At 50.9% G+C, this 15,062-nt stretch overlaps 1 protein-coding gene across 11 annotated transcripts in view; it reads right to left on the reverse strand.

Moving 5' to 3' along the window:
• SLC28A1 (solute carrier family 28 member 1) overlaps positions 1 to 6,456 on the reverse strand; it is a 70,622-nt gene extending 64,166 nt beyond the window's left edge. For 8 of the 11 annotated variants that reach the window (XR_008494104.2, XR_010123998.1, XR_008494105.2 and 5 more), the window contains exons 1-5: positions 6,346 to 6,431; positions 4,310 to 4,425; positions 3,241 to 3,352; positions 2,236 to 2,324; positions 659 to 750 (exon numbers count right to left, since the gene is read on the reverse strand). Coding sequence is in view for 7 of the 11 variants with exons in the window: in XM_054450989.2 (XP_054306964.1) it covers positions 659 to 750; positions 2,236 to 2,324; positions 3,241 to 3,336 (277 nt within the window). In the remaining 4 variants the exon portion in view is untranslated. The other 3 variants (XM_054450984.1, XM_054450986.2, XM_054450985.1) reach the window with 3 other exon arrangements.
• Between the last annotated feature and the right edge of the window lie 8,606 nt (positions 6,457 to 15,062).

Below are 15,062 nucleotides of genomic sequence, written 5' to 3' on the forward strand. Positions count from 1 at the left end.
TCCCACCCTCCTCCCAGGGCCCCACAGTGTGAATTCCACCTTGATGCTTCCCTCCTCAAACCCTTCAGTGGCTCTCTCTGGCCTTTAGGGTAAAATCCAAGTCCCTGAGCATCCTCCCATATCCCTACCCACTCCCCATCCTGGGCCCTTTCCTATCCCTCCAGCCCCATCCCCTGACACTCCTTGTCTAGAACTTTACCCTCCAGACCTTACAGTGCAGACGTCGAACTTTATCGAAACCCACACCCTGCCAGTTTTCACCTTTGCTCCTGTGACTCCTCTGTGTGGAGTGCCTTTGCCCTCCTTAGTATCCTTCCCCTCCACTTGGCTAACTCCTACTTAGCCTGTGAGACTCCAATGTCACCTCCTCCTGGAAGTCCTCCCTGACCATCCCCCATTCCTCCTTGGTGCTCCCAGATGACATGCTGCATTATGTGGGACTATTTCTTCCACCTCCCTTACTGACGAGGGAGTGCCTTGGGAACAAGATCTGGCCTGGCTTAACGGATGGCTCAGTACCCAGCAAGGGAGCTGGACCTGAGTTGGTGCTCAACAACCATTTGTTGAATGACTGGGTGAGTGAATGACCCTGCCCTGAGACATGGATAGCTGAGGCAGGAGTCATCGTGTCCTGGGTAGTGCTGGGCCCCAGGCTCACCAGTGCAGAGCAGGCCTGTGCCGATCCATCGAAACAGCTGCATGTGCTCCCTGCAGAAGCTTCCGGCTCTCAGGGCTGGCTGCAGGTTCCTCCTGGGAACAGGACCAGCAGGGTCCATGAGTGCATGAGCAGACCCCACCTGGGGGAGATCCTCAGCACCTCCCCTCAGGTATGTCCCGGGTAAAGTGGCAACAGGGGCAAGCCAGGGCTTGCCTTGACATCCCCACAGGGCTGCAGGGCAACCCCAGCCCAGGGCGAATGTAGAAATGGTTCAGGCCTTCCTGCCTCTGTGGCAGCACCCACAGGCCCCACTACCCCAGTGACAGTCCCTGCCTCCAGGGCTCGGGGGGAAGTTCACTGAAAAGGCAGAACCTCATCAACATACAGAAATGTGGCCGGTGCGGGGCGCGGTGGCTCACACCAGTAATCCCAGCACTTTGGGAGGCCCAGGAGGGTGGATCACTTGAGCCCAGAAGTTCGAGACTAGCCTGGGCAACATGACAAACCCCGTCTCTACCAAAAATACAAAAATTAGCCGGGCATGGTGGCATGCGCCTGTAATCCCAGCTACTCAAGAAGCTGAGGCAGGAGACTCGCTTGAGCCCAGGAGGGGTTCGTGCCACTGCACTCCAGCCCAGGCAACAGAGTCAGACCTGCCTAAAAAAAAAAAAAAAAAAAGAGAGAGAGAAAGAAAGGAAGGAAGGAAGAGAAAGTAAGCAAGCAAGAAAGAAAGAGAAAGAAAGAAAAAAGAAAAGAAGGAAGGAAGAGAGAAAGAAAGAAAGAGAAAAGAAAGAAAGGAAAAGAAAAACATGGATGGCTGCCTCCCCCCCCACCCGTCGTTCATCCACCTGCCCATGGGACACACATTGAGTAGACGCCCACTCAATGCTAACTGGAATCCACCCACCAGCTGCCATTTTAAGGAGCCTCACCCCATCTCAGTCCCCACCTCCCACCTCCTCCTGAGAGGGTGGAGGAGGCATTCTTCCCATACCCCCTGCCCAGGCAGAGAGACGGAATCCCTCTCCCACCACCACCCCCTGCCCATCACAGTGTCCTCAGCTCCGGATCTGGCCAGCAAGGACCCAGATGGCCCAGGCATCAGGAGGCAGAGTTCTATGCTCACCTCAGACACTCGCTGCCTATGCCACCCGGACTGGTCCCTTCCCCTCTCTGGGCTTCCACCTCCCTGTGTAAAATCAGGGACCTTGCCCAGTTCAGGATTTTTAACCGGAGTCTTCAGACTCCCCGAGGTACGCCAGAGACTGAATAGGGGTAGAAGGCAGAAGGGGGAGGTTGAGAGGGAGGCCTGGCTGGTTCAGGGCAGGCCCCACGGTACCTACTGGGGTTCCTGATGGGATTTCGTTTCAGCTGCTCAAAAGCAGGTGGGGAGCCTGTGACTTGGCTCACCCTCGAGGCTCATGTGCCTGTGCGTGTTGGCTAAAGCGCCTTTATTCCTCCCTTCAACAAAGGTTCACGTCCCCCCAACTCCCATCCGCCAGGAGGCCCAGCTCCCCATCCTGTTCCCAAGCAGTCTCCACCCCAGGCCCGCCCTTGTCTCTCCAGAGATCACCTACCATCTGGAGAAGGGCTTCGGCGCCGCTTCGCTCCAGCTGCTCCTGATCTCTGTGGGCTTCAAGTCACTCCTAGGGAGCTGGCCTTCCTCCTACAGCCAGCAGGGAGCCGTCAGGTCAGCCTGCCCCTTACCCACCCACAGGAACTTACAGCTGGGGGTGGGGGGCCACGGTGAGACCCTGGCTGAGGAGGGGAATGGGCTGGGGGACAGGGAGGAATTAGAAGGCTACTGAACTAAATTCTGCAAGGCAGGCACTGAGCACCTACTGTGTGCAGGGCTCTGCCAGACACATCTTGCCCTCAGCGAGCTCATGGTCTGCGCAGGGACAGACACCTGAGGCCCAGCTGTGACTGAGAGGGGCTGAGGGGAGGCCTGTAAGGGAGGCCTCAGGCAGGGCTACCTCATCACATGACCTCAGGGCACCATCCACCCCACCGTCTGCGGAGCTGTTTTGGGTTGGGGGTGGGTATTCTTGCAGATGACAGCGTGAAAGGAGCACCCCAAGAGACAAGGGCAGTGAAGGGGAGGGGGCTTTGTCAGAGGAGGCTGGGAGCGTGCAGGGTGTCCTACCAGGCTCCGAGTTCTGGGTGGTGTGCCTTGACCTGACCTGGCCACTTGAAAGCAAGGACAAGGCTCCTTGAAGGCTGAGATTTCCTTAGAGACCCCCCTCCCCCATCATCTGGTTTTGATTCTCATTCTGTAGGTCACAGCTCAAATGTCACTTCCTCATTGGGGCCTGCCCTGCCCTTTCAGACTAGGACTTTCAGACTATAGTGCACACAGTACGTGCTCAGTCAATGTTTTATGAGTGAAATAAAGGGGGCTGCCTTGTGTTGAGGAGGCCGACACACTGGGAGGTTCATAACTGTGCAAGCAAAGAGGTGAGGAGGGGGCAGAAGAATGGGGTGTGAGGGAAGGTGGTGAGCAAAAGCCTCATCACCTCAGCAGCCGGGCTCAAGCCAAAGAGGCTGAGGGGTCGGGATGACTGATGGGGAAGGGTACAGACCAGGCTTTCCAAGAAATCAGCCCCCATGTTCTCCAGACCCTTGGCCACAGATGTGAGAGAGATGGACTCTCTTCGTCTTGAGGGGTCGTTCTCCATGTCCCAGACCTTCCAGCTGAAAGACAAATCAGGGAGGGCCTAACGCTGAAAGGGAGGCCAGGCAGGGCCCAGTTTAGGGGCCTGGGGAAGGGGGAGAGGACTAAGTGGGGGGAGCAGATGCCTGGCACAGCCAGAGCCCTGCCTGGGGGCCACCTATGCCATCCCAGCGCTCACCCCTCCTTGTGACTGGGGCTGCAACCTTGACTTCTCAGCACATGGAGGAGGTACCTCTTCCTTTTTCTAGAGACTGGGTCTCCCTATGTTGCACAGGCTGGTCTCCAACTGCTGGGCTCAAGCAGTCCTCCCACCTCAGCCTCCCAAAGTGTTGGGATTACAGGCGTGAGCCACCACCCCAGCCTGCACCCACATCTGAACCTGTAAGAGGCAAGTCCTTGTGAACTCTGGGAGTTCCAGACAGAAACAGCAAATTCTGCCCACTTCTTAGGGAAGGAGAGTAAGGAATTATATACAGCATGCATATGTAACTGATACAGGCATTTTTCTGAAGAGAGGACCCAGCTTTCATCATTCCCTACAACTGGTTAAAACTATTACCATTAAGTGAGATCTTCAGTGTATTCTACTTTTCCATCTCTGAAAGATGGAGGTGCAACATCCTTAAAGGCATCTTTCCAGTCCCTGGATCCAACTATACCCGAAACCAATCCTACTCCTGGACTTTCCATTGCAAGAATCAATATAGTTCATTTTTTGCTGAAGCTCAGTTTGTAGGCTTAAGCTCATCTGTAAATAAGAGTGATAACTAACACCTCCTCTCTCCCTTCTCTTGTTCCCGCTCCTTTTTCTCCCCTTGGGTGGTGCCCTACTCCATCCAAATGCCAGCCCAGTTAGGCTGACATACTCAGAGGCCCGTGCATGTGCGTGCACACACACAGGCAGAGGCTGGAAATGCCCCGGCTCACACACAGACGCACAGCAGCGCACACAGAGGCAGGGCCCTGTTTCTACTCACGTATTTGCGGTTAACAGGTCGCTCTCAGAGAGAGAAGGAAGCACACGTCTCTGTGGGGACAAGCTGGGTCCAACCTGCTTTGGCTCTGGCTTGCATTGTCACTTCAGCAGAAATTCCTGGGCAGAGTCCAGGGTCGGAGTAGGTTGGGCCTGCCACCCAGTTCTGCCCAGCGCCTCCCCAGAGGCCAGGGCCACAGCCAAGGTGGGGACCCCAACACGGCCTCAGGGATACAGGAAGCAGGCCCACTTGCAACCTGGCTCCCTGCAGCTCCTGCCCACTGGCTGCTGCTTCTGCATCAGAGATGCCGTCCTCTGCCCTCTCTCCAGTTCCCGAACTGACCTCTTCCAGGCCTACTAGGGCCGCTTCCTCCAGGAAGCCACCTGTGTGATTCTTTCCCTCCCCCACCTTCCCTCCCATTGCTTCCTTTCCCCAGCCAGGCTGTTAGCTTTTTGCATTTTATCTTTCATTTTGCATCTTGCTCTATCTCCCTTTCTCACTAGATGGGGATTTATTACATAGCAACCAATTTTCCTATGCTGGAAAACGAGGAAAGCAGTGTAGCTGTCAGAAATAGTAAAAGTGTTTCAGGTCTGTCAAGAAAACAAAACCAAATCACACCATTTCCCCTTCATTTCATCTTTCTTAAATGAATACCTAAGCCAACAGTGTGCAAAGCGAAGGGCTGAACGCTTTAGTTTTTCAATCCTCAAACTAAACATTAAACTCATCTGATGGGATTGACAACATCTCTTTAATAATTAATGGTACGCGCTCAGGACAAAATCTTTTATGATGCATAAATACTTTCTAGTACTGGCACATCCTGGTTGTTTTGGAAGTTTGAAGAAGATGGTGGATGGATACCCCCTCTTTTTGAAAACATTTTTTCTACATCTGTCATTTGAATTACCAAAGCATTACAAGTGTATCATTAAACATTTAAACATTAGAGAAATATACAGAAAGAGGGAAGTTAAAATCCCCAGAATCTGAGCCCCCAGGGATGACCACTATTGAGTTTGTGTGGCATTTTCCTCCTTTTTTTTTTTTTTTTTTTTGAGATGGAGTTTCACTCTTGTTGCCCAGGCTGGAGTGCAGTGGTGCGATCTCGGCTCACTGCAACCTCCGCCTCCCAAGTTCAAACAATTCTCCTGCCTCAGCCTCCCAAGTAGCTGTGATTACAGGCATGCGCCGCCACGCCTGGCTAATTTCGTATTTTTAGTAGAGATGGGGTTTCTCCATGTTGGTCAGGCTGGTCTCGAACTCCCGATCTCAGGTGGTCCACCCGCCTCAGCCTCCCAAAGTGCTGGGATTACAGGCATGAGCCACCGTGCCTGGCCTTTTCTCCACTTTTTTCTCCTAAATGTATATTATTTTATGTTATTCATTTTCCAACAGGGAATCACACAGTAACAGTGTTCTCATAAGTTGATTTTTCTAGCAGAGTTCCACACACTGTTGAGAGCCCATGTGTTGCCTTGATTGAAAACTAGCCACAGAGCAAGACTCCACCTTTACAAAAAAAGAGGGAGGTGGCGCGGTGGCTCACGCCTGTACTCCCAGCACTTTGGGAGGCCAAGGTGGGCAGATCACTTGAGGCCAGGAGTTCGAGACCAGCCTGGCCAACATGGTGAAACCCCCTCTCTACTAAAAATACAAAAATTAGCCAGGCGTGGTGGCAGGTGCCTGTAGTCCCAGCTACTCGGGAGGCTGAGGCAGGAGAATTGCTTGAACCTGAGAGGTGGAGGCTGCAGTGAGCAAAGATCACACCACTGCACTCCAGTCTGGGTGACAGAGCGAGACTCTACCTCAAAAAAAGAAAAGAAAAGAAAACTAAATGTCTCTGAGCAGGACTACTGTCTCCATGGGTGGCCACCACAGGGATGGGCCTGGAGCTGTCCTCGAAGGGGTCTTCACCAAGCCCTAGTGAAGAAAAAAAGGATGCTACCTGCTTTTCCACTTTGCCCTGTGCTACCCACTTCCCCTCCTTTCTTCAGTCCCGCCTTCCCTCCTCTCCTACTGTCCTTTCCTCTCACCCTTGTTTCTGTCAGCATCCAGAGGGAAGCCAGGAACACAACACGTCCAGCAGCAACCATGCTTGCTTCGAAACATTCTCGACACTGCAGCTTATAACCTTCACATCGTTGTGGGCCCTAATCTCTACAACAAGGATTTAATGGGCTGTGTCTTGGGGTGGACCTTGAGCTTGGAGCCCAAAGGTCTCCACTCCTGACTGCCAAAGTTAACTTGCTGCCTCATCTGGGGGTGGGTAATAGAACCTGTGAGGAGTCAATGCGCTCCTGCTTAGGAAGTACCTGGCAGGGAGTCAAGCAGCATCAGGCTGGCAGGTGTCATTGCTGTCACAGGTCCCATCTGGGGCTGTCCTGACACACTGCTCCCCTCCTCCAGGCCAGGAGACTCTGGGCTTCTCCCCTGCTCCTCCTCTCAACGAGGCATGGCCAGCAGGGATCCCAGACCCCAGAAGCCAAGCGGTCTTTTCAGGTGGAATGTGGCGAAAAGCCACAGGCTGGGGAGTTGGGAGGCTGGATAGATTGGGGTGGAGACCCCAGGGAAAGACCAACAGCTGGAGGACCTCAGGTGTCCCGGCTGTGCCCATCCAGCTGTGGGACCTCAGCATGTCCCTGGGCTTCTTGGTGGCCTGTTTCCTGAGAAGACAGTCTCTGAGGCCCGGCACACCCGCTGGGGCCTGCTGAGTGAGACCTAGAGCTGAGGCAGGCCAGGGCAGAGTGAGGACAGGACCACATAAATATGCGTAGATAATTTCCCTCACCATCCAGCAGAGCTCAGAAGGGTTGACAGTAAAGGGGCTGCTCCGCCCCTCCAACTCTGTCCCATTCCTCAGAGGAAACCACCTAACTTTTCTGGTTTTAGTTCTTCTGCAGGCCACCTCCTGTTTTAGGGAATTATTAGTCAAATAGTTGGAGAGGATCCCTTCTCGCCAGGCTCTGACATAATAGGTTATTTTATAAGTTGTGAGTGAAACATTCAAAAAGCACAAGAACTATCAGAAGAGTTGCTCAGCAATCTCTTTATTTTCTTCTCATGATTCTGCCCACACTCATTTCTTAGCTCTTCACAGGCGAGGTCTCTTTCATTACATTGATTCGTGTATCCAAGCACTGGACAAATAAAGAGGCTCATCCCTCGTCAGGTTCCATGAACATGACCTCATCATTCTTCTCTCCTAAACCTGGGATGACTGGCAGAAAGGGCATCCATACAACTTTTTCTTCTGCATTTGGCATTGAAAAATGGACTTCCCGTAGTCTGTAGTAGAAATATTGGAAAGTAGCAATAATCCTAGCACTTTGGGAGGCCAAGGCAGGTAGATCGCTTGAGCCCAGGACTTCAAGACCAGCCTGGGCAACAAAGGGAGACCCCGCCTCTACAAAAAATAGAAAAAATTAGACAGGTGTGGTGGCATGCACCTGTAATCCCAGCCACTCGGGAGGCTGAGGTGGGAGGATCATTTAAGCCTGGGAAGTCAAGGCTGCAGTAAGCCGTAATCACACCACTGCACTCCAGCCTGGGCGACAGGAGTGAGACCCTGTTTAAAAAAAAATTGATGACACAGAGCTAAATACAAAGACTAAAGAAATATCTTGGGCTTTTATACTCTTTGCTTGTAACTCTTCTAGTTTTCCTGTGGGAATGGACTAGCCCAAGTGTTAGAGCACACTGCTCTCCTGGCAACTACAGAGCTAGTTCAGCTGGTCCCAGGGGAAGAAAGCATTCCAGTACCCCAAAGGCTGGAAGCCCCCAGCCTGCTTGGCATGATTATCCAACGGTTTCCGATTCAGTTTACTCCTTGACCCACTCTACTCACTGAGAACATCTGGGCACACGTGGTCATTATCCAATACAAAATGAAAGGCCGAGTCTGGGGCTCATCTACGGCAGCAACAAGAGGCCTGGTAGAATTAGGATGCCTGGTCCCACCTGCAGGAGTGCTTAAGGACACCAGGCAGGGCGAGTTTTACCCAAGCAGTTCAGAGATCACTGTTCCCAAATATTTAATTGATTGTACTTATAAAGTGTATTTCCCTTGTTGTTGTTTTTACCTTCTATTCCTCTTGCCTCTCCAGCTCATATTAGCATTTTATTTATTTATTTATTTTTTTGAGACAGGGTCTCTCTCTGTCTCCCTGGCTGGTGTGCAGTGGCGCAATCTCAGCTCACTACAACCTCGACCTCCCAGCAATCCTCCCACCTCAGCCTCCAGAGTAGCTGGGACTACAGATGTGCACCATACGCCAGCTAATTTTTTTTCTTTTTTAAAAAATTTCATCCCAGTTGTTCTAATGTTTACTTATTTACTTATTTTGTAGAGACAGGGTCTTACCATGTTGCCCAGGTCTAGAACTCCTGGGCTCAAGTGATCCTCCTTCCCCGGTCTCCCAAAGTGCTGGGATTACAAGTGTGAGCTACTGTGCCCAGCCTTATATCAACTTTTCATATAGTGGGAAATTGAGATAGTTCCTTTTCAGTTTGATCCAGATCAAGATGTTCTGCAAACCAAGAGTCTTAATTCATGTTATGCTGTTGGGTTCAGGGGTGATGTCCCTGTCTATTATAGGTTTTATACTAAAGGCTATATCTTCCTTCTGAAGTACACTTCCTCCAGCTATTGACAGGGGCTGTGGAGACTTAATTTGGATCTCCATTGCCTTATTGATCAAGTCATAGTTGATAAGCTGATTCGCTATACAGGCAAAAATAATTCCTTGATTGTTCCATCTTCTCCCCCTGTCAGAGAAGTGGTCTGATGTGGCCCTCACTGAGCCTTAGGGTGAAGCCACATATTTTTACAGGAGTAATCATGAAGAGGACTTAAGGCCTCCTGGCAGGAGCCAGGAAAACAAATCTACCAAAGACCAGCAGGGTCTATACAGAAGTGCTGACAAGTAGGGCACCACAAATTAAATACAATTTTTAGGTAGAACAAAAACAGACACCTGTGAATGTCACATCCCATATTCAGACATTGAAACTCTCCAAGCATATCTCGTCCCCTACCCCCCAGGTGGAATTCCACCACTAGTGTCCTGCCATAGAGTCAAAGGCGTGGCTGCGTCTTTCACTCTACTCTCACTGGTACTCTCACTGTTGTTCCTGGATGGGCCTGCCAATCAGACACCATGACTCACTTGGAAACACTCCTTTCCATTTCACTACGCCTGTAGAAGCAAGGTTCCTGATTCCGAGGGCTGCGTCCAATTCCCTCAGTTCTGTGGCCATGGAGACCTGACCCATCACAGGAGCTCAATACTGGGCAGCTCATTGGCCGGGAGCCTCAGCTGTAGCATTTCCTGTTGGTCCCCACCAGTCTCCTTCCCCAGGGCAGTGCTGGTCCCCACAGGGATGAGAGCTGGAAAGGTAGTACTCAGGGACTTGGGCAGAGAGCTTTGTTAGCCACCCCAACCTCAGGAAACGGAGAGGCACTGGAGCTCCCAGGTTGGAGGGGAAGAGCAGTGTGTGAGGGGCCCTGAGATGGATCCTGTAGTTCCAGGAGATGGTGACAACAATGGTACCAGCTGGCACACTTAAGAGCTTGGCAGATGCCAGGCTCTGTGATAGGAGCCTTACCTGCACTATCTCAAGGAACCCTCACAATAACCCAGTGAGGTAGGCATTGGCCACTGTTTCCCCTACCTGTCCTCCGTGGGAGAGTGTGACGGGGGAGCCAGTAACAGAAAGGGAGCAACTATTGAGAAGTTGGCCAGCCTGAGGTAAAGCCAGGGGCCACCGCACTGCGTGCTAGTATTTGGAAGATCTGAGCTAGCTCTTGAGGTGTCCGCCCCATGTGACCGTCTCATCAGCTGCATGGCAGGCAGGATGGATTCTGGACCCACACTTGGACTCTACTGCTGTGGACTGTGTTCTCTGGTCAGACTCTGTGTCATCAGGGTTACCGTGTCTCTGAATGACTTCCTGGGTAAGACCCAGTGTGAATTCTGCAAGGGTTGATTTACTGGGCAGTCAGCCCCATATCCTGAATAAGAATCCAGCTGCTCCAAGGATAAACATTTTGTCATGATAGGAAAGATGAGCCCTCACACTGTGGCTCACGCCTGTAATCCCAGCACTTTGGGAGGCTGAGGCGGGCAGATCACTTGAGGTCAGGAGTTCGAGACCAGCCTGATCAACATGGTGAAACCCAGTCTCTACTAAAGATATAAAAATTAGGTGGGCATGATGGTGCATGCCCGTAGTCCCAGCTACTCGGGAGGCTGAGGCAGGAGAATTGCTTAAGCCCGGGAGGCAGAGGTTATAGTGAACCAAGATCACACCACTGTACTGCAGCCTGGGCGACAGAGCAAGGCTCTATTTCCAAAAAAAAAAAAAAAAAGAAAAGAAAAGATGAGCCACCAGCATGATAGCACATGCCTGTGGTCCTGGCTACTTGGGAGGTTGAGGTGGCAGAATTGCTTGAGCCCAGGAGTTCGAGGCTGCAGTAAGCCATGATAACACTACTGCACTCCAGCCTGGGCAATACAGCAAGATCCTGAAAAAAAAAAGAAAGAAAGAGAGAGACAGAGAAAGAAAAAGAAAGTAAGGAAAGAAAGAAAGAGAGAAAGAAAAAGAGAAAGGAAGCAAGGAAAAGAACAGTCCCAATGAAATTTCTCTGTCAGCGAAAGCCAACACAGCAGGATGCCTGCAGGATCTCACGCAGATTCCTTAGCCTGAGATGGGGATTGTGTTCAAGTGATTTATTGGGGGAGTGTTCTTGGGAGAAGGGGATAAGGGAGGCAGAATACGGCCAGGGGAAGAAGCAGCAGTGTGGTCTTGGCTGGGGCTTGGCTTTAGTCTGATCCCACAGAGATGCTCTAGAGCCCAAACTCTCCCATGGAGTTAGTTCCACTTTGAGGTGAAGCAAGGACAGCCTTTCATGCAGTGCTAGTCATGGGCCAAGGATGGGGGCAAGGATTAAGAGTGGAAGTGGGGATTACCTCCCAGGTGAGGGGGCTTCCATTTGGCTCAGAACAATGCTTCAAAATGTATGTTTTTGGAGCAGTTGATTCTTATTCTCTGAGCGACCTCAGCATGCTTCAGAGAAGGGGCAGCTGTGAGTTGCTACCAACTAAGCGCCTGGGGGATGGGTTCCCCCGGTAAAGGGCATCTGGGCAGGGCACCAGCAGCATCCACTACAGGTAGGAATAGATTGCTTCTGTTGGCTGGAAGCCAGGTGCAGGCTCCTGTGGACCACTGCAGGCATGGGCCCATGACCAGGCAGGGCTTCTCCCCCGTAGGCATTCTGCCTGCCTTGAAGTGCGTGAGTCTTAGGGAGGACCCTGGCTTTGTCCATAGCTTCATTCCGATGAGAATCTTTATCAGGGGTTTGGTGGAACCAAGGCAGTTTAGTGTGAAACCAGAGTATTTAATTTGGTTAGAACTGTCAGCTGGCTAGACTCCACAGGAAAGTGTCCCATGCTGGGCCTGGGTGCACTACTCCAACCACTCAAAAGCCAGTGGCCAGGCCGAGCACAGTGGCTCACGCCTGTCATCCTAGCACTTTGGGAGGCTGAGGTGGGAGGATCGCTTGAGGTTAGGAGTTCAAGACCAGCCTGGCCGACATGGCAAAACTCTGTCTCTACTAAACATACAATAATTAGCCAGGCGTTGTGGCACATGCCTGTAATCCCAGCTACTCAGGAGGCTGAGGCAGGAGAATCGCTTGAACCCTGGAAGCAGAGGTTGCAGTGAGCCGAGATTGTGCCACTGCACTCCAGCCTGGGTGACAAAGCGAGACTCAATCTTGAAAAAAAAAAAGTCCAGTGGCCAGAGCGGTTGACTGGACACTACCTCAGCCCAGAAATCCATGTGGTCATGTCCTGTTGAAACTCTACCATGAGGAATGTGTCTCAAATTCCAGGTTGAGGGTCCTTCACCCTCGTGTGTGGTGTGTCCCCTGAGGCCCTTTGGAAATAATGAGAAAGGGCCATCTCTGAACCCCGTCAGTTCTGAGATCAGACAGTGCCTCATGGTAAGTGAGTTTCCAGGGCCTCTGGGTGTCAGTAGGGGGCGCCTCCTGTCCAGAGGTAGCTCCAGCCCAAACACCAAGAGCCTCTTCAAGACAGACACTACCATCCCACTGAATTCCAGACATCTTGTATCCACCACTGAAACTTAACAACACAGCTCGGATTTGCTTCGGCTGAGAGGGATCCAATCCACTAAGGCAGCTCCTGAAGCAGAAGGAGGTGGTTGGAGTCGCTCTGCTGGCCTTTCCATTTTAAGAAAGGTCCAAATAATGGACCAGCAAAGGAAGTTGAATGGAAGCTCACCACTAGACAGGCTTGGGGAGACCAGAGACCGGGAAGCCAGAGGCCAACCCTGCTGCCCCTCAAATACCACCCAATTACAAACAAGTCATTCTTATTTTTTCACTTCTGGTAGCAACTTCTTTTTTTTTTTTTTTTTTTTTTTGAGATGGAGCGTCACTCTGTCACCCAGGCTGGAGTGCAGTGGTGCGATCTTGGCTCACTGCAACCTCCGCCTGCCGAGTTCAAGCAATTCTCCTGCCTCAGCCTCCCGAGTAGCTGGGACTACAGGCACGCACCACCATACTCAGCTAATTTTTTGTATTTTTGGTAGAAACATTGTTTCCCCATGCTGGCCAGGCTGGTCTCGAACTCCTGACCTCGTGATCCTCCTGCCTCAGCCTCCCAGAGTGCTGGGATTACAGGCGTGAGCCACCGCGCCTGGCCTGTGGTAGCAACTTCTATACATAAAATAGATAATAGATACGTAGATGATAGATCTTAAAATATCAATATAGGTACTATTTTTATTAATTTACTTATTTATCTATCTATCTATCTATCTGTCTATCAATCAATCAATCATGTATTCATTTACTGTTGCCCAGGCTGGAGTGCAGTGGCATGATTATGGTTCATTGCAGACTGAATCTCCTGGGCCCAAGTGATCCTCCTGCCTCAGCCTCCCAAGTAGCTAGAACTACAGTCACACGCCACCACACCTGGCTAATTTATTTTTTGCAAAGACGGGGTTTCACTATGTTGTCCAGGCTGGCCTCAAACTCCTGGGCTTAAGTGATCCTCCTGTCTCAACCTCCCAAAGTGTTAGGATTGCAGGCATGAGCCAGAGTACCCAGCTTTTATTTTCAACTTTAGACATTATCTATTGACTCTCTATATAACAAAGATTTAGCTTTATATTACTATTCTCAGTTCTTCTCCTCATAATGTTCCACTGGGGATTAATTCTTCCTCCTGTGTCGGCTGGCAGGGCAGAGCAGAGAGCTGGAGGAGCCTGTTTCGATGACATCCTGCAGCTGCCGTGCCAGCCCTGGGTGGACCAGGTACAGATCTACTGCCTACAGATTTCATCCTGAGGAAGAAATAACTTTGTCTTATTTAAGATCACTGTCATTCAGGGCTCTGTAATTTCCAGTTGTAGCTGATACTGGCTGATACACACTGCTCTTAGGATTTTTGCAAATGTTCTTCCATGACCTGGCCCTGCCTCTGAGCCTCAGCTTGCGACACCTCTTGTTCCCCAGGTACGAGCTTCCATCCCTTGCCTCTCAGTAACCAGGCTGGGAGCTCTTGCACCTGTTGTTTCCTCAGCCTGGTATGCCCTTCTCCTTCCACTTCCTCTCACCAACATCCTTCCTCCCATCTCAGCTCAAATGTGAAGGCCGGGCGCAGTGGCTCATGCCTGTAATCCCAGCACTTTGGGAGGTCGAGGCGGGTGGATCACTTGAGGTTAGGAGTTCGAGACCAACCTGGCCAACATGGTGAGACCACATCTGTACTAAAAATACAAAATTAGCCGGGCATGGTGGCACATGCCTGTAATCTCAGCTACTTGAGAGGTTGAGGCAGGAGAATCACTTGAATCCAGGAGGTGGAGGTTGCAGTGAGCTGAGATCGCACCACCGCACTCCAGCCTGGGCAATAAGAGTGAAACTCCATCTCAAAAAAAAAAAAATTGTCAAGCCTCAGAGAGGCTCCTAAGCCCATCTAAATTAGGTCCCGTCCCTGGCTGGCATTATCTCCTATTCTTCTGCTTCACAAGACTTCATACTTACATATTTGCCATTATACATTTTTGCTATGTTTTTAAATGTTTGTCTCCCCCACTAGACTGTAAGCTCCATAAGGGAGGAGTCTATGTCTGTTTTGTTCACTCTCATGAACACAGCAAATATAATAGGCAGTCTATAAATATTAGAAAAAAAGGATTGTAAAAAAAAAAAAAGAGGTATCTTAGTTCAGAGAGGTTAAGCAACAAACTCAAGTTCACACAGCCAGCAAAGCAGGATTTGAACTGAGGCTTGTCTGACTTGTCCTAAGCTCACCAAATCTGAGAATTTGCATTTTCTTGAACCATTCCCTTCAGAAGAAGAGGAGAATTGACTATCAGGTAAACACAGTGTCCAGTCTATTGGATGATTAAATTTCTCATTGAAAAAAAATTTTAATTTTTTTTTTTGAGACAGAGTTTCTCTCCGTTGCCCAGGCTGGAGTGCAGTGGCACAATCTTGGCTCACTGCAACCTCTGCCTCCCAGGTTCAAGCGATTCTCCTGCCTCAGCCTCCTGAGTAGCTGGGACTACAGGTGTGTGCCAGCACGGCCGGCTAATTTTTGTATTTTTAGTAGAGACGGGGTTTTGCCATGTTGGCCAGGCTGCTCTCAAACTGCTGACCTCAGGTGATCCACCCACCTCGGCCTCCCAAAGTGCTGGGATTGCAGGCGTGAGCCAG

Source organism: Pongo pygmaeus, chromosome 16 (assembly GCF_028885625.2).
Source record: "Pongo pygmaeus isolate AG05252 chromosome 16, NHGRI_mPonPyg2-v2.0_pri, whole genome shotgun sequence".
Lineage (NCBI taxonomy): Eukaryota > Metazoa > Chordata > Mammalia > Primates > Hominidae > Pongo > Pongo pygmaeus.